The sequence below is a fragment of the Pleurodeles waltl genome, chromosome 5 (genome assembly GCF_031143425.1).
Source record: "Pleurodeles waltl isolate 20211129_DDA chromosome 5, aPleWal1.hap1.20221129, whole genome shotgun sequence".
NCBI lineage: Eukaryota > Metazoa > Chordata > Amphibia > Caudata > Salamandridae > Pleurodeles > Pleurodeles waltl.
Genome location: NC_090444.1, coordinates 1,060,417,459 through 1,060,441,521, shown reverse-complemented (window position 1 = coordinate 1,060,441,521; position 24,063 = coordinate 1,060,417,459). Strand labels below are relative to the sequence as shown.

The 24,063-nt window shown below is 44.1% G+C and overlaps 1 protein-coding gene across 3 annotated transcripts in view; it reads right to left on the bottom strand.

The window, feature by feature from the left end:
* Positions 1–24,063, bottom strand: part of GINM1 (glycosylated integral membrane protein 1) — a 220,889-nt gene that overhangs the window by 146,281 nt on the left and 50,545 nt on the right. For 2 of the 3 annotated variants that reach the window (XM_069235277.1, XM_069235278.1), the window contains exons 2-4: positions 2,947–3,003; positions 2,716–2,812; positions 572–720 (exon numbers count right to left, since the gene is read on the bottom strand). In XM_069235277.1, the coding sequence (XP_069091378.1) occupies positions 572–720; positions 2,716–2,812; positions 2,947–3,003 (303 nt within the window). The remainder of the gene's footprint in view (positions 1–571; positions 721–2,715; positions 2,813–2,946; positions 3,004–24,063) is intronic. The other variant, XM_069235279.1, reaches the window with a different exon arrangement.

The following is a 24,063-nucleotide window of genomic DNA, read 5'->3' as shown; positions in this document are numbered from 1 at the left end:
AGTGCAAAAGAAGAAGCATGTTTTTTGGCAAGCATGAGAATAGTACTGGTTCTCGTAGCAACAGTCAGAAACAACTGTCCACCTTGCATAAATCAATTCAGGATAAAGACCTTAGTTAATTTACCATTAATATGTTAAGTACAAACCTAAGAAATGGGGTTCTGCTCCCTCCCATTTATTACACAAATTTGTGAAGTTCTAATGCATCAATGGAATGAAAGCAGCAGGAGTGATCGTGGACGAAAAGCACAGTGAAGTCCATGAAATGGGGAAACTATTGTTTGCTTCTGAAATCAAACAAATTTAAGTGACAAAAATGTATTAGTATTAACTTTTTTCTTAATATGTTTGCCACTCTTCTGACATTGGTATGGCTTTACAGCATGATATTCTCTTAGCCACCACAACAATCTATAAAGGCAACAACAGAAATGTCCTTGCTCCCTGTAGAGACACCTGGTCATGCACACTTCGTTTATGAAATTAACAGAGGACAACAATGGTCTCTCTGCGCATCAATTCAGCCGTTGATACACACCACTACTAGAGTTACTAGTGCAAACCACCATACCTCATTCCCGTCGATCTTCGTCAATTCTTCCTCAACAACGATCAGTGTGGAACCTGAACTCGATGCCAGGGGCCACTCGTTGACCAGAATTCGAATGCTTACAGATCCCCAATGTCTCTCACCTCCAGAATTATTTGAATCTATACTTGCTGCAATCATAAAGAAAAACAATACAAGTTTACCACCTCTCAAAACGAATTACTAATCCCATATCCTCTAACTTGTGATTCTGACAGAATTCAGGTTGTTTGAAAATTATAAACGCCTCCAAGATAAAATAGGAACAGGACAGTGACAAGGACAGACCTCTGAATACAGAAAATTGTTTTTTGGTTTCGATCACTGCAAACATTTTACAAATTAATGTTATGTGCCAAACACCTTCTTTCATCCAGAGGTTAAAAACCAGTGACAGCTTATTACTCTGCTGTCCTCAGAGGTGAAGAGGTAACACTAAAAACGAAAGAGGTACAATGAGAAAAGATAGAAACAACACCCCTCTATAAGGAAAAGCATACAACTTATCAGTTGCACACTGTATAACCGTATTGATAATGTCAACATATTCATTATTACATGTTACTCAGTGCACAAAACAATTATTAACTTCTACATTTCTTAATAAAAAGTCAACACTTCAATTACAGTGTTTCAGAATTCATTTGGATAGCCAAAAAACTGTTATTTTATTGGAAGGTTGTGCCCTGTATGTAGACTGAAAGAAAACTGGGCATGTAGCACATGAGGCATGCACGCCTGCATGAAAGACAGGCTGTTTGCCGATTGCTGAGGCATGTTTAGCTCGGCAGGCCGCAATTTACAAGCGTATGCTCTTTTCTGGTATTCTGGCACAATATTTTACCAATGCAGAAAGATGTCCCTTGTGAAAAGATCACATCCCAGCAATAAATTAGCTGGCATATATGTGTGCCGCACTTAAGAAAAGGCTTGATACAAATACGTTTTCCCTTTAGGTAAAGGACATTTGCTGCTGCCCTTTCTGAAAAATTCAGGCTTCAAGTGTGTGGGAGCAGTCTGATGTTTATTGCTGGTGACACCACGGGCATCTACCCAGTACAGTGTTCTGTAGAACAAATCCATGATCAAGTCTTCTTAGTCTTTCAAACCTCCAAGTTTAATATAAATAATACAGTGAAGCAGAGCAATAATACCACCTACTATTTAGTGCTAGATCAATTCAGTTTGTGTGGTGTGTACCACGTAATTGGTCAGGGTTATTTACTGGTTTTCTTGAAACCCAATATTATTCAGGTTACCAAAGAAAGGCTGGGAGTGTACAAAGTCTTGCAGATACAGATGCATCTTCGTGTATTCATTTCACAATCTGCTTCTCTATGTAGTTTCTGTACATCAGGAATTGGCCGGAAGGAGGTGGAGGGAAAGAGTGGTGTAATATTTTTTTTGTTTTCCTTATTTCCACAGATACATTATCTAATATTTTACAAAGTCAATACCAGCCACCTACGATGCACTCATGCAGGTTGCAAGAAATGATTATATAGGGATCTACTAGAATGCATACAGAAGAGGCACCTTGCAGTCTGCAACATATGGAGATTTAACTTACTACTCAGTTTATTACGAAGAGACTGAGTAATCAGTATGTTTTTTCTTCCTTCTATATTCTTTTGGGATGTTTTATTTGTAGTGATGAGCAAGGGACCCACGAATGTAAGACATAAGCATGCCAGGATTGTAGTCAGTAAGGAGTTGGATGAGGCAAGACAATCATTTAAAGTGTTCTTCTTGAATTGATAAGAAACCACCTATGGGCATAGGAAGAGCAGACTGCCGACACGTATAGTGACAAATGATGCATTTGTTAGCACAATAAGCCTGTAACGTTAGAAAAAAATGTAATATTTAAAGATTACTGGAGAGGGAGGATAAAATGCCAGCAGCTCCATTTTGTAAAATGTTCTTGCCAGCGCATCCCGGAGTACCCGGTCATGGACTGTGGGAATGAGGAAGGAACATTCTGCAAACTGCATAAGGCAGTGTATTTGCTGAATACAGGGCATGTGTATGTAGCCGCTGCACTGAACATATATTTTGTGAAACCAGGATCCAATATGGCCAGTTGCTAATAGTCCTTCATCTAGCTTGCCCACAAGAGTACTCACATATAAGAGTGTCAAACAACAGCCGGGTGACCCCACTCTTCACTGGAAGGTCATTTATGTATGTTTGTCCCTGAGACAGCCTGAATATAAGAGTTACCTATAAGAGATAAAAAGGAGGTTTCAAAAACTTAAATTACAGAACATGCAATCTTGCAACCGATTTCCAATTAAGCAAACAGAGATAGAGCTGAACAAAAATTCATTAACAAAGAAAAATAAATATGGATTCACCTGTACTTGTGCGGGTTCACTCTGAGTCGGTAGTGTAACATTTATTTCGATTAGTTCCTGCAAAAGATCATCACACAATCAAATAGCCACTCAAAATACACAGCACATTTACAGGATGTTTTGTGAAAAAATACGGTTAAAAATCAAGCACGCTTTCTGAAAGGAGTTAAAGTTGAATCAGGAAATAAGAGAGGAAATGACGGTTCGTAATATTCTTGGGAAAAAAACGTTTTCTTTTACTGTCATAAAAATATCCAGGAGTATATCAGAGTCGTTGTCCCTCTGGTTAGGCAAATCTACAGATCAATCATAATTCCTCATATAAACTGTCTTAATAGACAATATTATCGAACATCCTCAGCTTAAGCTGTCCCAAGGTATCAGAAGTGACCTTGAAATGTTTTCAGTCAATTCAGTCATCCAGCCCTAAGCAACGCTAGGTGTGACTCCCAGAAGAGACATACTGGCTTAGTAAGGGAACTTCAGATATCGGCTCTGCCTAATTTCCCAGCTCCAAATAGGCCAAAAATGCACATACTTCTAGAAAAGGTTGGGGCTTCCGGTCACAGTTGTTTTACCAGAATGCCTTATTTGTAAAGACTGGTCTATTATGTGTGCCCATGATCCCTTCGCGGTGGGCACGGCATTAGTTGACATAATGGCACGCCTATTCAAAGCACCATATCTGCCATGAGCACGAGAGCGAAGGAGACACATATAAGAAGTTTGCTCAAAGTCAAATATTTCGGCAATCATAATTATAACAGGGGCAGTCTGCAAGGCGGTAACAAAACTACCCCAAGGAGGGACAAATGTAAAGCTTTTACAAATCATAACAAAGGATTTTTGGAAGGCAAGTCCAGGAACGAGTCAGAGTGATGGGCATGCGGTGGGCATGGTTAAAAGCCCACAATATTTACAACAGGTCAAAGCGCTTGCGCGCTCGACCTAAAAAGTGTCAAAGATGAGAAACTTGTTGTTCTACAAATTATTCATATAGAAGGACTCTCAAAGCAATTTCCCCAAAAGGAGAAGATTCTGAAGAGTACAACAAAAGACCGAACTCTGCTCAAAATGCTCAAACCAGATTTTTCCTAGAAAATGGTGAAAACTGCTGCAGAATAGTGTAAATTAAATGAATCAGGCTCCTCTCATCAAGCCCTGGTTCACCCCTCCATCTGGCCAAAAGATTACCTTTGATGTGGGACCTTCTTTTTAGGGTCAAGCCTGCAAGTGAATGCACTAGCGCATGCGTCTTGCTTGCGAGACTCTGTTGTGTACAGTAAAGGGCTTGGAGCCTACCTGTCACTCACCATTTGCTGGGTTGAGAGGCACTCTTCTTTACAGTCTCATAATTCGTCAAGGTAGGCCTGGCATCATTTCCATTACTCTGTGTTGAGCAGGGACCAAGCACTGATTGATTCAACTTAATTAGTGCCCGTCTGCTGCGCCAGGCGTGATCGAGGTACTATTCTGTTCTTTTTAACTTCTAGTGCCCTCCAAACAGAAGGCTTGTGACTGGCAAAAATGAGCCCAGCAGGACAACAAAATTGCAGAGTTTTATTTTTTTTAAAGCTTTCTTTTATTTTGGCAAGTCGTTTTTTTCTCACTTTCCACTCGTGTCTTGTTGTTTTTACCTGTGGGCGCTCTTCTCAAAAGATGACAATTAACTTGTTCAAAATATTGCTATTGCAAAGCAACATTGTTTCTTTATTATGTGTAATTTCTGAAATGAAGCTTTAAGACATTATCGTGCAGTGCACCCCAATCCATCCACTCCAGGTCACCCTTTAACAATCCCCGCCATTTTAATCCACCCCACTCCAATCCAAACTACTCACCTCAATCCAATCCACTACAATCCACCCCACTCCATTCCATTCCTCCCAACCCACACCAATCTAATCTGCCCTACTCCAATTCACCCCACTCCAATCAAAAGCTATCTACACCACTCCAAAACAATCTGCCTCACTCCCATCTACCCCACTCCAATCCAAAACAATCTGCCTGACTCCAATCTGCTGCATTTTCAAAACAATCTGCCCCACTTAAATCCCAAAACAATCTGCCCCACTCGATCCACCACACTCCAATCTGCTCCACTTTAATCAAAAGCAATCTCCCCTCTCCAATCCGCCCCACTCCTATCTGCCCCATTTCAGTCGAAAACCATCTGTCCCTCTCGAGTCAGCCAAATTCAAATCTACCCCTCTTCAATCTAAAACAATCTGTCCCACTCCAAATTCACCCCACTCCCATCCAATCCACCCACAACCCGGTCCACCCCACACCAACACAATCCATCCCACTTCAATCCACCCTAATAAAATCTGCCCCATTCCACTCCAAAACAACCTGCCCCACTCCAACCTAAAACAATCTGCCCTACTCCAATCTGCCCCACCCCATACCAACACAATCTGCCTCATTCCAATCAAAAACAATCAGCTCCACTCCAATCAAGAACATCCTACCCCACTGCAATCTGCCCTACTTCAATCTGCCCCACTTCAATCCAAGCAACCTGACCCACTCCATCCCAATGCACCCCAGTCCAATCCACCACAATCCACCATCTACAATCCAGTCCACCCTACACCAATCCAATCCACCCTAATAAAAGCCACTCCAATCCAATACACCTCACCTCACCCCAATCCAATACACCTCAACCCACCGCAATCCCCTGCAGTCTAATCAACCCCACTCCAGTCTAATCCACCCCATTCCAACCCACCCCACTCCAATCCAATCTCCCTCACTCCAACCAAGTCCACCGCTATCCAATCCACCTCACTGCAAGCCAATCTACCCCATTCCAGCCCAATCCAGTCCACATTAAGGCACCCTACTCCAGCCCAATCCACCCCACTCCAAACCACCTTAATCTACCCCAGCTCAATCCAGTACACCCTTCTCCCAAAAATCCACCCCACATCAATCCAATCCACCCCACTTCAATTCAGTCCACCCCACTCCAGTCTACCCCACTCAAGTCCAATCCACCACAATCCACCCCACTCAATCCATCTCACCCACGTTAATCCACCCAACTCAATCTAATCCACCAAACCCCTACTATCCAATCCAGTCCACCACAATCTAATCCACTGAACCCTAATCCACCCCATTCAATTCAATCAACCTCACTCCAATCCACCCAATTCCACCCCACCCCAATGTGATACACCCCAATCAGTTATACCCTACTCCAGTATATACCACTCCAGTCTAATTCCCCTGTCAATCCACCTCACCTCAGTGCAATCCACCCTACCCCAATCCAACACAACCCACCCCAATCTAATCCACCCCAATTCAATCCACCCCCTCCAAATCACCCCACCCCATTTCAATCCTCTCCACCCCACTCCAATCCACCTCACTCTACCCCAATTCACCCCACCCAATCCCAGTTCCACTACACTCCAATCCATCAAGCCTACCCTACTCTAATCCACCCCCACTCAAATCCATCCCACCCCAATCCAATCCACCCAGTCCCCCTACTCCAATCCATCCACCCCACAAGTACTCCAATCCACCCCACCTCAATGCAATCCACCCCACTCCAATCCAATCCAACACACAAAACCCCACCCCAATCCAACCCATCCCACCGCAGCCCACCACATCCCAATCCAATCCACCCCACCACATTTCAATCTACCCCACACTAATCCAATACATGCCACTCCAATCCACCCCACCCCAATCCACCACACTCTATTTCAATCCACCACACTCTACTCCAATCCACCCACTCTATCTCAATCCAATCCACCACACCCCAGCTCAGTCCACCTTACTCCAATCCATCCAGGCCACCCCACTCCAATCCATCCAGCCTGCCCCAATCCAATCCACCCCACGACAGTCCAATCCGCCCCACTCCAGTCCAATGTAAGCCACCCCACTCACCAAATGAGTACAAATGTGCCTCCAGATCAAGCATCAGCATCTACTGCACTCTTTTTTTAATCAGTCCATCCAGGACTAACAGAACAACATGTAGTGTCACATGATTGGGTAATTGTGCCATGATATGGTTGCCACTTACCAACAGGCTTAAAAATATGTGAAATTTTGAGCAAAGAGCACTAGGCATATCTGGCACCTAGTTACCCAAAGTAAATAACTTCTCCATGGCATCACTTAGCTTAGGTTCCATGTCCATGGGAAAGATGCTAGAGGCAACTCAGCAGAAAAAGCCAGCAACACCACACTGAATGGGGTGGAGCGTGTATGAAACGATGACACAGCATAAGGAAGGAGATGCAGTTTATTCACCAACAACTGACTGTACCAGAGTCCCAGCAGCATCCCCCCAGGGTTCCATGCCTAGCGTTTCACCCCAGGTGTTCCAATCCTTCCTAGACAACAAAACCAACAATATTAAAATATCATTTGTAATCTTCACTTCTCCCACAACACAGAATAATATATTAGTAGATAGTTTAACAAAACATAGCATATGAAGGACAAGCTTCAGGGACAATATATACAAAAGATTGGTTCCACATTTTAGCGTTTTCTAACACTACCACATGGTCCCTCACCTTTCTGACTTGAGCAGGTGCAGAGAAACAATAATATCCTTTCAGCACATGGCCTGGCTTCTTCATCCTGGCACAGACCCAGCCCCACTGGAAGAATACGATATTCCTTACCTACTGTACTGTATTTATTCTGAACCATATGCCTGACATCACAACTCCCTCCAGCTTTGCTTCATTCACTCTTTTCCTATCCATTTACTCCCAGGTCAAATTCGAGCCCGCTACTCTTCCTCTTAATAGAGTAAAAGGTGACACTCCAGTACTGATGTGCGGTGGGATCCTCATGGCCCATAACATGTCCCTGACTACAGATTTCCACTCTGAACCATTAATCAGTGGCAACTACAGTTGATCTTTAATCACGCAATTCACAGCTCCAGTAATCCATTCATAGGGGATTGATCAAAGGAAGTCCTTGCATGCCTTCTCCCCAAAGATTGCAAACATTCACACATTTCTCCGAGCACAAGTTGACTACCATTGTTAGTATTTACCTCTTCAAAGCACCTCTCTCTTAAAAACACCTCTTGATGAAACTCAATGATGACACGCGAGTTGATACTTTCCACAAATTTTAATTTGGGCCACTTAGAAAAGTAATCTATCAAAACAAGACCAAATTTGGATTGACTCCCCAAAAATCTAAAAGAACACAAAGTATGAAGCAAGTGTTTGTGCCATGGCAAATTACTGCGGGTCGCAGGAGTGATAGGCTTAGGCATAGTCACTCATGTTTTGTCGCTAAGAACATATGTACAACAATCCCTGACAAAAATGTTTAACCTCAGGGAACCAAAAATGCTCTCTCAATTTGTTTTTCAAGGCATGTACACCAATATGTCCTTCATGAATTAAGTTCGGGAGTTTGTTCTGCAAACTCTTAAAACCTACTAGTAACTCACACCTTCACAAAAGACCATCGACCACTGATAGCTCATCAGCAACCTTCTTGTAAGGAATGAAGTAGTCATGTAACATCCTGGAATTGGACCATCCTTAGGACAGGTATTTCATAATCAGTCTCTAGTATGCACTTCTACTGAACTTCAGACAATGCCCCTTTCATGGCAACGTCCACTAACCTAGTTGCATATACCAGATCATGTAAATATTCTTGGTGAGAATCTTTCTCACACAAAGGTAATCATAACAAACAATCAGCAGCAAGCTTTTTTACACCAGCCAAAATTTCAAGAATGTAACTAAATTACTCAGGCCTCAAAAAATCCATTCACCCACTCACTATGGTGAGTCAGATTTAATCAGGATGAGCTATTTGTAGGGCCTACTTGCCCTTTCTGGCGAGTTGACAAATACCAGGTGTTCTGCTCACTCAAAAAAGGAATGAGCAATAAAGATGTCTTTAAATCTTGTTTTTATCTTGTCACATTTGCTCGGCATTAAGGCAGAGGTCAAAAGTCAGTTTTGTCTTCCTACCTTTACTGTTCCTTCTCTTACTGTGAAGTATTTTGTAACGTGAACTGTGTGACAATTGTGTTGTGCAAACACAACATTGAAATAGATAATAAGTGAGCTGTAAAACATGTCAAAATATATATCAGTGGTTATGATGGCACATTTTTGTAATTCTGTGTGGTTAAAAAAATATTTTTAGAGGGTGAAAACAAATCAGAACACTTTACTTAGTGATGTGCACATGTTAAATAGTTTTGCTGAAACCCAATTTCCAAATATTGTTTATTCACTACATAGTTTTATTAGTAAAACTGCATGTTAGTGGGGACATTTCTGGACATTTAAATGGAAAATTTGCTGTGTGTACATGACAGTGCACTACCACATTATGCTTTAGTAATATATTTATTAAACCTGAGTTTTTAAACATGAACTGGGAAATATTCCTACCCTGCCCTGATGACAATGCTATTATTGAACTAAGAGGCAAGCTAGGGGTCATGTGTACCTTATATGTGGGCTCGATCTTATTCGAAATGGAGCAAACGTTTAGTCTAGTAAATAAAAATAAAAAATGTTGTACAGCAGAAAGGGTGAACTCGTATATTTGAAGATGCTCTAGTACAGTAATACTCAAAGTACGGCCCGGGGGCCGCATGCGGCCCTCCTGACATTTACATGCAGCCCCCAGGTCAACAGCAGCACTGTGCTGCTTTTTATTCGCCGTGGCACCAGCACTAAACACTGTTTACTAAACGGGCAAGTATTTAGTTGGAGGCTAATTGAAAAGGGAGTAACTAGGGTGTCCTGGAACTCAACTTTAGATACACCTTCATTATTAGAGACATCGTGCAGCAGAAATATAAAAGTATGATCTGTTTGAAATTCAAAAGGTGCATCTCATTAACCTGTAGAACCGTTTCACCTTAGTACACACAATTATATCACTGCACTGAGAAGTATTTTTAGAGTGATCCGTTTCAAACATAAATTAAAAAACTTCCATCTCCCTTTCCCCCACACCCTGACAACAATGTGAACTGTGAACTAAGAGGCAAGCCAGCTGTTATGTGAACTCTTTGGGAGGGCTGGGTTTCTATTGTACACTAACATTATATTTGATTAAATCAGACACAGAAGTTATTATGCAGCATACATCCTGAAGACGTATTTCAAGGTTCTTATATGTGATGATGAAGAAAAAGGAGGAAAAGTGAAGTCAAATATTTGCCTAGGATCACACAATTTGGTTAAGTGGAGAAGCCAGGATTTATACCCAAGTTTCTGGTTTCACATTGTGCAATTCAGACACTAGATATATACGCTTCACTTACTCTACAACCACTTTACCACTACCCCTTCCCATCACCAGCCCTCCGATTGCCGCCCTGCGAGCATCAATGCGGCCCTTGGTCACAACACAGACCAAAGTGTGCAGCCCCTGGGAAAATGTTTGTGAGTACCCATGCTCTAGTTTGTGTTAATGAAGAAAATGGCAGCTCCCTAAAAACAAAATATATGACTGGGATCACACAATTTGAGACCAGTTTTCGGGTCCAGGACATTATAGTTAGGTAGAGTATCCATGTTACTAGACCTGCAGGTTGAGTAACATTTTTCTCATTTGTCGAGGCATGTTACTAAAGACTCAACTGGCATTTGGCATTACGAGGAGTATCCCTACTTCCTCCAGAGGTGCTGAACAGATGGACAAGTGATAAGTTCTGATCAGTTTTAAAGTACTGTGTGCCCCACCACAAGACAAGAGAATGTTTTTCTAGGGCACAGTAAGAAGACTCTGCTACACACAACGTTCTAGAAGGAAACGCCACCATAGCTTTACAACCATTGCTCCTTCTCTGTATTAACACGGCCTCTAGACCACAGTCACTCGCTTTTGTGATAATAATGCTTAAATCTTTTGTGTCAAACAGTTTAAGAGGTCGGGCAGCAACAATTTCTAACTTTATGAATTGAAAACCATTTTCACACTCATCATCCCACAAGTACTTTGCATTTTTCTTTAACAGTTTGCAAAAACACGTAATTTTGCAGGCAAAATTTTGAACAAATGTAGCATAATATACTAAAAGCCCTAAAAAAGGACCTTAATTGATCCTTATTTACAGATTTGGGTGCTTTTTCAATTGCATCCAAAATATTTACTTTTGGCTCAATACCGTTACTGGGCACAAAATGACCAGGATAGACAACCCTTTGACAAAGAAACTTGCACTCATCTTTCCTGAAAGTTAAGCCACTGGCACCAATGGTTTCTAACACTTTCCTAACTCTCGTCTTATGTTCCCTTACATCCTTGCCATAAATAAAAACATCATTATGAAAGTAGACAACTCATGCTATATCTCTGAATAAATTATTCTTTGAAACACCGAAAACACAGAAGCAAAACCAAAAGGCATGCAGACATAACGATAAGCTCCTTCAAGTGTAATAAAAGATGTAGGGTTCCTGGAATCTACACACAGTTCAACATGATGGCAGGCAGCAGACATATCAAGAGCACAGTGCCCTCTAAAAAGCACGCTTGGGTGGGTGCGCACACTTAAGTGTCTCTCTGCACAGAGACCTACAAACACCGCACATCACAAAGGATTTTTTTGCATTTATAAAGTGCTTCATTGCAGCCTTCGCAATGCTGCCACAGTGATAAAGCTACAACACTAAGTGCATTTTTAAATATGCGTTTTTGTCTTTAAAAATGGTAAACACCTGCAGTAAAAAGCAGTCCTGAAGAAGCAGGAGAGCAGCTCCAGAGCATTGCCTGCAGGCCAGAGTCCAATCTGCGGACTACCTCAGGAATTGTGACAGTTCCCAGACAAGAAGCTGGGGCGCGCATTCATCATTCAGGTGTCAGCCATCAATAACATTCCAGAGGCTGAAACTTTCTAAGGAAATAAATTAAGGTAATCAGATTCGGACACTGATAGCCTTAAAACTCACCAGCTGACGGCTGTGTATTTGCGCTGCTAAAAGTCCTCTTATTTTAAATTGTGACATGGATATTGTGCAGCAGGTAAAGTGGTGCCAGGGCCCAGATCTGCAGGTTTCCTTCTGTTGCCGCAAAGATTAAGTGTGATTTAAAACTCCTCTGTATTTCACTGTTGCAGATTTTCATAGTGTCAAAAATAATTATTTAAATTAATCCTCAGTCCTACTACTTCAGTAAGTCTCTTTTTAGGATCTTCTATCCAAAGTAAGGGATGGGTTACATAGAGGATGTACCACATTCCTGTCTCCTTATAGTCCGGGACACTGGAATTATGTGTCCAGGTGGAGCAAAGTATGTGGAAGGCAGGATTAAATTATGGAACAAGAAAAGGCAAATTATGCTGCTCAATGCACATTTTATGACAGTATTACATCCTTATTTTGCATTTTTGCACGTTAACACTGTCTTGACATAGAAATCACCTCATTAATACCAGGTTAATACACAAATGTAGCAATAGGCAACAGAGAAGGGGCCAGTTAAGCTTTACAAAAGGCTTTGCACTGTGTAACAACATGTGTTGCTGCATTTTTATTAACATATGATTAATTTAACCTAGAAACATAGGGCTTCATTACAAGTCTGGAGGTCCGTGCATCGCCATGGCAACAGTCCAACCCCCATCGGCTTGGCGGTCAGACCACTTTATTACAATGTTGGCTCCCCGCAGCAGTCCCACCAGCATCGCCAGGCAGCACTGATGCCCACGGTGACGAGGCAGGACAAACAGGCCGGCTGAGCCAGTGTTTACACTGGACACATTATGAAGTTGCACACCGCCAATGCAACCGTGGCGGTCCAACCACCACGATCCAGCAGGCAGAAATGGAGAGTATAAGGAGAGCAACTCACCTGCAAGCAGCGTTACAAGTCCTGCCTCTACTGCGGCTCATCAAAGGTGCTCAAACTCCAAGCCACCATGGACGCAACAAATGGTAAGTACACACAACTACCAGGGTCATCAATCTCAACAACAGATTATGGCACTGTCATTCACATGATATGGGGTTCACACTACGGGCACCAAGTACACGTGTCATTATCTCCACAGTCTGAGTCATTCACAAATAATGAACCTTTCACAGCCATTAAACACCGCTTTGTGCAGGTCACTGACAATGCACCGGAATACTACAAAAAAACACATCTATCCATCTCAAGCACAGGGACAGCGGAGTGTACACAACATTGTGTCACACAACAGCAACAACACAGCAACATCACATCTACCAATACAACTGACACCCTCCCATTGCACACATCCCATGGACTGTCCTCAGATTGAACACTCATATGTATGGATGTGTCATAGAACAGAAACACCACTCCCATGAAATAGCCCTGCAAACGACTCACAGTGCAACATAATGGAAGGTGAATGTGATGCACAACAGTTTGAGCGACAAATATACAAAGCTCACTATGCGAACAATACCTGCACAATAGGGATGGCAGCATCAGGAGCACTCAGGGAAGGATGCTGCCCTTGGACACATTCCACTTTGCACACACCGCTAAACAACATTTGCACAGGAACTCTGGCCCCTTCAGGTATCTCAGGAACAAACAACAGTAGAGCCAAGAGACATGCCTATCTGCACAATTTGGAAATACAAGTAAAGAAAGCAAATGAAACAGCAACAACATGGGCTATACATCTAGATGAAGTAGATGCAAAGTACACACATCAAAATAGACACATGCACAGTCAAATGTAACGGCAGCTAGCACAATTGTACACCCTCCATGTCTGGACTAACACAACTCAAGCTTCCACACATGAGGCGAATGTACAATCCATATCAGAGGGACAAGTCTAACACTGTACATGCTGACATTGGATAACACAAGATGAAATACTTACCATACCAAACAGAACACAATACAATGACACCCCAATTCGATTAACAAACATCCATACCAGAAATATCTACCCTTGCCTTGGGTGACACGAGCACTGTCCACAAAGCCAGATATTGCAAACAACAGCAAAATGATCACCAGTCAGGGTGAAACACACACAACTGTAGGCATACAACACAAATTGCTCAGGAAGAACAAAAAGGTAGAAAAGTAATGGCAGGACAATAACTTGAGTTTATTCAAGCCAGAATAATGAGAATCAAAGGCCACTGGCCAGTCAATTTGAAAGTCTCTGCACAGTACTGTGCCCACACTTGACTCTAATCACTACCAGGGAACCTCCAAAGGAAGGGGCACCAAGTAGGCAGACAAGCACCTCATGGATCATCCTTGGGTGGGGATCGGATTTGGGATGGGTGGTTTAGATTTGGGAGGGGGAGTCTTTGTCTTAAGAGGGGTGGGCTTCTTCTGGGGGGTAGGGGTATGGGTGCTTGCAGGGGGCATGTGTGACAAGGGAGGACTTCGATGTGGATGAGGGCCTCTCGTGTTTGGGAGGAGGGGTGGAGGGAGCAGGAGAAAGACCAGGCTCAAAAAGGAAACTCTCCATAAAAACATGGGGATGGTCTGCAGAAGGGGTAGGGGATTTGGAGGTTGAGGCAGTGTTTGTCTGGTGTGTGGGTGTAGATGTCATGGAAGTGTGTGTGTGTGAAGTATGCTTCTGTTTGGGTGGTGTCTGTCGCGTGTCTGAATGTGGGTGTTTGCATGTCTTGAGGTGCTGGGAGTGGTGGATGTGTGTGTCTATTGGGGTGGTGTCTGGGGTATGCTGGATATGGTGGATGTTTCTGTGTCTGTTGGGGTAGTGTCTGTAGGTATAGTGAATGTGGTGAATGTGTCTGTGGGTGTTGGGGTGGTGTCTGCAGGTATGGTGGATGTGTCTGTGTGTTGTGCTGGATGTGTCACTGACTGTTGTGGTATGTGTGGGTATTCCTGATGTGGTGTGTGGGTGAGCGGGGGTGTCTGGTGAAGTGGTGGATGATGTTGAGTTTGTGGGTATATGTTGAGTACTTGCGTGTGGGTGTGTTTTGTGGTGTTTGTGTCGATGTGTACTGTTTGTGTGTGTTGAGGTGGGTATGTGCGGATGTGCATGTGTGCTTGGGACATGTAGGGGAATAGGAGATTTGGGCTGGGAAAAGGGAGGTGGAGGTTGGGGGGGGGGTAACTGGCTATTGTCAGTGAGGAGGCCAGAGCCTGAAAAGATCTCTGTAGGCCAGATAAGATATGGCACTATGAATGCCTTCCAGGAAAACACTGGTGTGCTGAAGTTCGCTGGCCAACCACTGGATGCCATTCACAATGGCAGTCTGCCCCACAGAGCTCCTCTTTGGGATTTCAATAGCCTCCTCACTCAGAGGAGCAGGGGTAACAGGAGCTGGGACAGAGGGTCCAACGGCAAAGGAGATGCCCACCCTCTTGGGTGAATGGGCGCGGCCGATTGGGTGAGGAGCAACAGGGAGGGTGGCAATAGAACTGGGGGTGGCGGTACAGGATTAGGTCCTGATGGGTCCGCTACCACTAGAGAGTGGCCACTGGAGGTAGAATCTGAAGATGATGACATTGAGCCTGTTTCCTCTGTGGAACTCCCTTCACCCGCTGTGCCACTGGGTCGCTCCATGTCAGTAGTGTCATGACTGGAGGTACCGTGCCCGGATGCTTCCCCACTTGGTTGCGCCCTGTCTCATTCGCTTGCCTGGGCTGATGCTGCAAATACAAAGAGGAAAAGGGTCACCACATGTTCCTGATCATACTTGACCAACAGCTAAGATTAGCAAACATTAGCATGACGACAAGTAAGCCCCAGAAACAAACTACATCAAAGTGACTCATTCATGTGGCGTAGAATTAACACCCACAACAACAGCAAACATTACTTGACTGATCAATGTACACAGCCATGTGTTGTCCCTGGAGAGCAAATTGTTTGTTGAGTGTACACAGTTGTGCCTCAGGTCCCTTGGTCAATAGGCAAGGCACATCAGTATGCACCACATTACATATTTTCACAAACAGTTACTCATCTACTGTGTCACACATGACTACTCCCTAATCATCAGGGGGAGATGTCAGAATATAACACATTAACTTGGAAATGTGACAGGCAGGAATATGTCCTGTACTCATCCCCTTGTGACTGCTGTGCTCCCATATAACACCCATCAAGGTGTGGGTACGCCACTGCCAGAATGTGGGCCATTAGGGGGGGGTCATGGTCCGGTGTGTGACCCGCCTACTTTGGGAGGACAGCCCCAGCTGGACCTCTGCGGTCTTCTGAGCCCAGTGTCTCAGATCCTCCCACCTCTTGTGAAATTGGGCGCTGCACCAGCTGTGGACCCCCCAGGGCCCGCATCTTCTGGCAATGGCTCTCCATTTCTCTTTCTTCTGATAGGTGTATACCTGTATGGATGCAAGAGACAAATCAACTAATTACAATCACAAGTTTTTGCACAAATGGTTGTGTCACACACGTCAGAAACACCAGGCAAAAAATGGTCAATTTGTAAACACACCACAAGTGTAATGCACACAAGCCAATAAATACAGGGACATGACTGCAGACTTTTGTAGTTATCTGCAGACTAACCCACTACCCTGCTCCTGGGCTACAATGACTAAGCTAGTCTTCTCACACCAGGTACCCCATGCTCCAGCAACACGTACTGTGACGTGAGCCACAATGAAATACTACATACATATGTGGCTCCTGAAGGGTAAACTCCTTAGGCCTGAATGGACCAATACATTCACAGTCCGCGAGACTGAGTCACTGCATACAGTACCTACAGGCAACTTCCATAGTACAGACCTCACTCTTACACTTCAGTGACAATGAAGGGGCTCGCATGGTGGGTAGGGTAAGTGTCTTCCATGTGCATCTGTGGACATGTGGCCTACCGAATGCAGACTCAAGCCACTTCAAGGGGGCGAGTTCTGCAGTATGTAGCTGTACCACAGAACATTCCTTTGGAAATATGTGTCTAAAGTATAGAGATGGCATCCAACATACAAAGGTATGCATTGTTCACTTTCTGCTATTTGACCAAGCTAAGTCACATGTCATAGCCTCTCAGGAATCTACACACTGTTTGCACTGTGGGTCTGTCATGCGTGCAATAAGCCTGTATAGGACAGTTATGACTTATGTGAAGATGACAAAAGAGCCGTGGGAGTAAGGGGCCTGTCATGATTCAAAGACACACATTGACAATGATGCAAAATGCACATATGGACTAGTTCAGGGATGTACCTCTGTACCCATTCCTAATCTAGCCAATGGACTAAGGAATTCAGGGCAGGTTTTGCCACAACAGCAAAATATAGGCCACATGAAAGGATCTACTGGTGTACAGGGAGAGGGGACAGTGCTACAGCTGCATAGCCACAGTGGCTCTCCCACAGCCTAAACTATGTCCCAGACTGGAAGATAGATTTTACAGGCCCTTGTCTCTGCAGGCTCAGCATACATAACCTACCTTACTAGATCCTCAAATGGCTCAGACAAGATGCATATATAGCTCATGCTATCATGCATATACCCTTTGTCTAACATTTACAACTATCATAAAGAAGGAAATGCCATTGGATGGCAGTAAAGTCTCCTTGCCTAGTTATGTGCATCCAACACTAGGAGGATCTAGGGCCCCAAAAAAAACACACAACACAATGTTAATGAATACAACATATAGAACTGGTCATCAATAACTGCACCATGAATGTCCCATTGATGCCACACGGACTGCAATAACAGGCACACAAGAAGTCCAACTGGCACACAGGGGCACACTGTAGCCTATGAGGACGGAAAGAATGGGGTTGAACAGAGTCAATTGTGCACGAGGTACTGGTCGGCTCCTCTGATGAGCCATAGAGCTGTCCACGCAGGAGAATGGCCTCATTTACAAGCCTCTCCTGCATCTCTGGAGAGAAGGTAGGGGCCATGTACGTGGACGTGGCAGAATTGCTCTCAGAGGCGGCACATTGCAGCTCAACTAGCTGGCAGCAGTGCCAGGAGTCAAGTGAGTGAATATGCACAACATGGCGTCATGTACGTAGTCATTATTACTGATGGACACAGCCATTGGGCCGCGACCGCCACAGCAACAACATTAGCCTATGACCACTGCGGTTGGAACCGCCTACTGCACAGATGACTTCCATTGGGGGTCGCAGGCAGTTCCTAATGTCCAGAGGAGTAGGTCAGGCAGTTGGAAATACTTTATATGACTGTAAACTGGGAAACATCCTGAACAACTAGGTCTAAACCACTACTTGCCTGAACCACTACTGCGAAACAACTAAAAAGTCTCTTCAACTAAGTAGTGAACAACTACTGTCTGAACAACTACTGTGTCTGAATAACAATTGCCTGAACAACTACTTTTAAGGTAAGGTTTTCTTTTTGGTTTTTATGGTTTATTAGTTGTTTAGAATGTATATATTTATATTAGTTGTTCAGGCAATTGTTATTCAGGCACAATAGTTGTTTAGACAGTAGTTGTTCAGTACTTAGTTGTAGAGACTTTTTAGTTGTTTAGCAGTAGTGGTTTAGGCTTTAGTTGTTTAGGACCTAGTTGTTCTGTCACATATTCCTGTAAACTGCGTCACACATATAACATATATGAAGGATCGTCACAAACATCATTCTGTCTTGTTAGATAGGCCCTACTACACAACCACCAGTGTAGCATGTTGCAGGGCACAGATGGCATATGATGGCGGTGCACAGACCACCACTGCCGACAGTAGTTTTTGGTGGTTGGAAAATGCAGTCACATTTCAAGGGGCAATTGTGTAGTAGATAGTTTGGTATCACCTGAATCCATGTTGTGGACACGTGTTGGCAACCTTGGGGGTCACATGTGACCCTTGTGTACTTGCCAACTGGGATGTGTATTATGTGTCATGTCTATCCAGTCAGAAAAGCTTTGTCACATTATGTTGTTGACATGCATCATGTATGTTGCTGTGGACACATTGACTAATGTTACAAATCATGTCTTGTCACACATAAGTGCCCTGGGAGAGGGAGGATGGGACAACCTCCTGTCTACAGTCCACTGCCAGACCTTCAGATAATAGAACACCACATCATACAGTTATACCGCCTGAATAGGCAAACAATAGTAGTTCTATGCTGTCAGTTGGTGCCAGATCTGACATAGGCTAACAGTAATCTAACCTGCATGCCACCCACTGTACAAGTCATGCCAGTATAGCATTTCCTGGGCATAGGACCCTTCCATAATACAGTGGACCTATCTGGTGGTATGTCCCAACCTATGTTCAGTCTGGGTTTTAAGGATATTCCTCTCTGCAATGGTGAAACACATTGACAGCTATACCAGGTTCCCCTGACGTGAGGATTTAGCCAATGTGAAGGCTGACTTATGGTTTTGCCCGCTTCCCACATGAGGTGGGGGCCACTGATAGCACACATGTTGGCTTGGTCCCACTGCAGGCCACTGAACAAGTCTCTCACAACTGAAAGAACTTCCATTCAATCAATGAGTAAGTTGTCTGTTTGGCGGATCTCCACATCTCAAATGTGTGTGCCTGTTATTCTGGATGAGCCCGTCATTCCTTCATAATGCGGAAAAGCTCCATACCCCAGCTAGTGTCACAACTGCACCCAGAGAGGGCCTGGCTGATTGGTAAGTCACATCTGGCCTGATTGTGTGTAAGCAATGTCAGGTGCTACAATTATTTAGTGAGCGACTTGTTGCACTTATGTCTCATTTCTTAACAGGAGACTCAGCATGTCCAAACCGTCCATGTTTTTTTACCCTGCTGAGGAATCTAACTATTCCAGGGAAAGTCTGCTTCAATGAAGCCCATGGAGGCATACAATGGCCAGTGGAGCAGGCTTTTGGGCTCCTGAAAGCCAGAGTCCGCTGTCAGGACAAGACTGGTGCAGCCCTCCTGTACTCACCCGGGAAAGTGTATCCGCTCACTCTGGCATGCTGCATGCTCCACAACATTGCCCTGCGAAGGAATATCCTGTACATCCCAGAGGGGGCTGAGCCTGCAGTGCCACCAGGTGAGAATCCTGAAATGCCAAGTGAGGATGACAGTGGTGAAAAGGAAGGAGCTGACTTGTGAGAAGATCTCACCCACAGCTACTTCTCATGAGGGTAAGGATGTCATGTAATGTCATGACTGTGACTGTTCAATGAGCTGAAGTTCTGAGAATGCGTGGAGTTGAGTGTTTTCGAAACACCTAGGGAGCTTGATACTCAGCAATATTCAGCCAAGGGCTGCTTGATAAGATAGCTTTTGACACATCCCCACCTTGATGATGTTGCTTTGTTTGTGTCAGTTTCTTGCAATCTAATTTGTTTTCCAGATGCTTGCTATATGTCTTGTGTCATAGGTATGGTTTCAAGCCTATACCCCTTGTTTTGTTCTTTGTACAGGTACCTTCACCATGCCATCTTCTTGTGGGCATTTCAGAGTTGTTACATTGGCCTCACCCCACTTGCCTGTGCCCTTGCCACAGGGTGCCCTCTCCAACTTGTTTCTGGACCCTCACTGTCCGAAGTGTTGCGCTGCAACTCAGGATCTAGGACTGGTTGGCACAAGATCATAGACGCTGTGCTAGGGATACAGGTTGGGGGCAAATGGTTGCCTGGGATGTTGAGGCAACAGGGCTGGGAGGAGACGTTGTGGGAATAAGTGAGTGTCCCTGTTGCCATCTCACCAGCTTGCCCTGATAGGTCAGAACAGTGCACCATATCCAGACATCCAGGAGTGTCATCACCGATGGCTTCATCCAGGGTGGTAGTGGCAGTATGTTCCGTGGCCTTTGTGTGCCCAGCAGAAGATCACCTGTTGATGTAAAACGTACAATGTTACCGGTTGTATTTGTGACATCTACCTCCAACGGTTTAGAGTTACAGTAAGCAGAGACCTTGTACAAAGTTAAGGTGCAGTTGATCCAATTGTGGCAAGTAACCATGGTACAGGGTGTACTGACATGACATGTGTGAAGCATGCTAACTTACTTTGACTAAAGAAGCTGCTGAGATGTGGAGATCAGTTGCACTTGGGAGGAAGGCCTGAAAACTACATCTTGCCACCAGTGTAGCCAACACCGTGCTGGGCAAGATACAGCTTTACCCATTTTGAGACCTGGTTGAGTGTGATGTTGGCCGACACAGGACTTTGTTGTATATGTGACTGGAGTAATCAGGTGCACAGTGCTGTGTCAATGTGTCTGCTGCCAATACCAATCTGTTGATGCAGCTTGAGGATTTAGGAATACTTGTTGTTCCGGTCCTCAATAGTTTCATCTCGGGTTAGCAAGTCATTATGGAACTATATAGACAGGCATGTCTCTGATTTGAGCCTGATCTGTGCTTGATGACTCCCAGGTGACTACACTTCATTTGTGAGTTGACAAATAGGGGGCTTTGGACACGTAAACACTGTGCTTGTGGTTGGAGTTACTGATACAGTGCCTCCTGGGAGTTGCAGTCAAGTCAGTCACTGTACTGTACACACTATGCAAATGTTATACTCTCAGGTGAGTCCACTTTCATTGACAGTTAACAAGCAGGGCTCTTTGGACTAGAGAACAATGGGCTGGAGGTTGGTGTTTCTGAAACAGTGCCCTCCTGGGATTTGCAGTCAGGTTACTCTCCCTACTGCACGCACTATACAAATTTTGGGTATTACATATCTGTATGCAGACTGCATTTAGGTTTTAGCATACATTTACATGTTGAAACATAACATGAGTATACTGAAAGCCTTATATGCACCATTTGGACATATGGCATGTGATGGGCCTCGGTAGCTGTGATGTTGGGTCCAACAATACACATTGACAGTGTTAACACTAAGAAACTCTGGGTACTGAATATTGGTGGGGTACATGAACAGGATAGTGGCAAGAGCTGAGCTCTGGGCATGCATGACATTGTATTTTTGTGACAATTTTTGTGTTGTAACTTACCAGACTCCACTCCTCCACATATTCCTGTCAAGCCCTCAGGATGCAGGATATCTTCTCCCCCCAAGGAAAGAGTATTAATGGGGCACTGGGAGGGCCATTGCCAGTCTTCTTGGCCTGCAGCTAGAAACCAGGGAACAGACCGTGCCCCTGAGGTCATTCCACCTCTTCCTAATGTACTCCTTTGTGTGCAGGGTAGTGCCTACAGCATTCACTCTGTTGACAATCCTGTCCTACATTTACATTTTCCTACTAAGACGAGTGTGCTGGTCTTGTGCTCCAAACAACTGTGGCTTTACTCTTATGATTTCATCTACCATGACTCTTAATTCATCTTCAGGAAAACTGGTTTTTTTCTAACCTGACATGGTGGAAAAATAATTATGGGCAACAGGGACTTACTTGACAGGGGACGTGCAATAGGGTGTGAATGGAAAAAACAGGGTGTTTTATGGGATGGTGAAAAAAAGGGGTGCCTAATCTATGTACTCTGTGGAAAAAGGCACTCGGACTTCTGTGTATTGCAGTGGAAATGCAAAGGATTGTGGTCTGTGAAGGGGTGTATTTTAGAGAGTCCTTTGCAGGTGTGTCTACTTGGCCAGTGTGTGTCAGCTGTGTTGTTTTTGAATTCATCCAATGTGCACTTGTCTGTTACTTTGCTGACAGTGAACCACCGTTGTCCTGACTGCCATTGGGTGACTGCCTCGAGGGAACCGCCATGGTAACTGTGTGATTGTAATAAGCTCTGTAGCTGGCCGCGGCACTGAAAGTCAGACCGCCTATATCCATGCCGCTGGGGTCTGCCTTTTATGCTTGGCGGTCAGCGGTCCTGCGAGTATTACTCGTAAGAGAGTGGTCTGGAAAACTGTCGGCATGGCGGTCTTTTCACGGCCGCCAACATGGCAGCATGGCAGTCTGTCCGCCAAACCGGAATGAGGCTTTATCATTTTTTTTGTTAATGTATGCAGATAATGTTGCAGATGATGGATTATGTGGCAAATGCAGAAAATCCACGAATATGCAGAAAATGCTGCAACTGCAAAATCGCGTAACTCCAATGACCCTGCTAATAGTCTGCAAATGCCTAGAAAACCTGCAGGTACCAAAATCCTTTGCATTGGTTTGCCATTTTTCAATGAAGCTGACAACTGTGAGAGATAATCAACGCTTGTTTTTAATCACATTTGTCATTTTAGAACTATATACACACTGGTTATCAGATTTTGCACACTGTGCCGGTTTTAGTGGCAAGCCAAAGGAGAAGACTATAGGCCTGATTCGTTCAGTGGGAAAAGTTATGTCCTATGCTATACGTCTGATCTGTTTCACATAAAAAGTTATGAGAAAAGCAGTAGGGCTGACTTGATTATTGTGAAAAGCATTTGTTAAAACAAATAGATCTAAAACTGGGGATGGTTATAATACTGTGCCAAAGCCTGTAGGCAGGCATTTACTTACATAGAATTTCCTTAATTAACGTAGTAGACAAGGGTTTTGGCTTGACCAAACTGGGACACAGATTTGCACTGTGATCATTCTTGTTAGGCCTTCTTGGAGGGGGCGGGGGGATTTATTTTTTAGTTTACTGTAATTTTGTATATATTTGCAGTTTAATTAATAGTTGCCTTGTAGGAAAGCTTATGCTTAATACAGTTGGACTGCCTCTATTACAGTGTTGAGCCACTGACAAAAGCTATAGATGTGATTGGTTCATTGGCAAACCTATTTCATATGCCACAGGTTTGTTCTATCTCTTATGAAAAGTTCTGACACAGGCAGTAGACATGCTTTATTTTATATGAAATACACCTGCTAAAGCCAATAGACCTTTATGGGTGGATTGTTTTTACACCCTGTTAAAGCCTCTAGATGTATTTTGTTACATCCATGTTTTAAAGCAAGACATTTTGGTGGTCATTACAACCTTGGCGGTCGGTGTTAAAGCAGCAGTAAAACCGCCAACAGGCCGGCGGTAAAAAAGAATTGAATCACGACCGTGGCGGAAACCGCCAACATAGACAGCCACTTTAACACTCCGACTGCCACGGAGGTACAAACAAACACCGCGGCGGTCACCGCCAACAGACAGGCGGAAGACAAGGTTCCGCCCACTGTATTACAACAGTCCAATCCGCCACCTGTTCCTGGACAGATTCACCACGAACAAAAACACGGCGGAAACAGGACTTGGAAGGGAAAACGCTCACCTCTACACACCCCACGAGGAATCAGGACGCCATGGAACCGGAGCTCCAGAT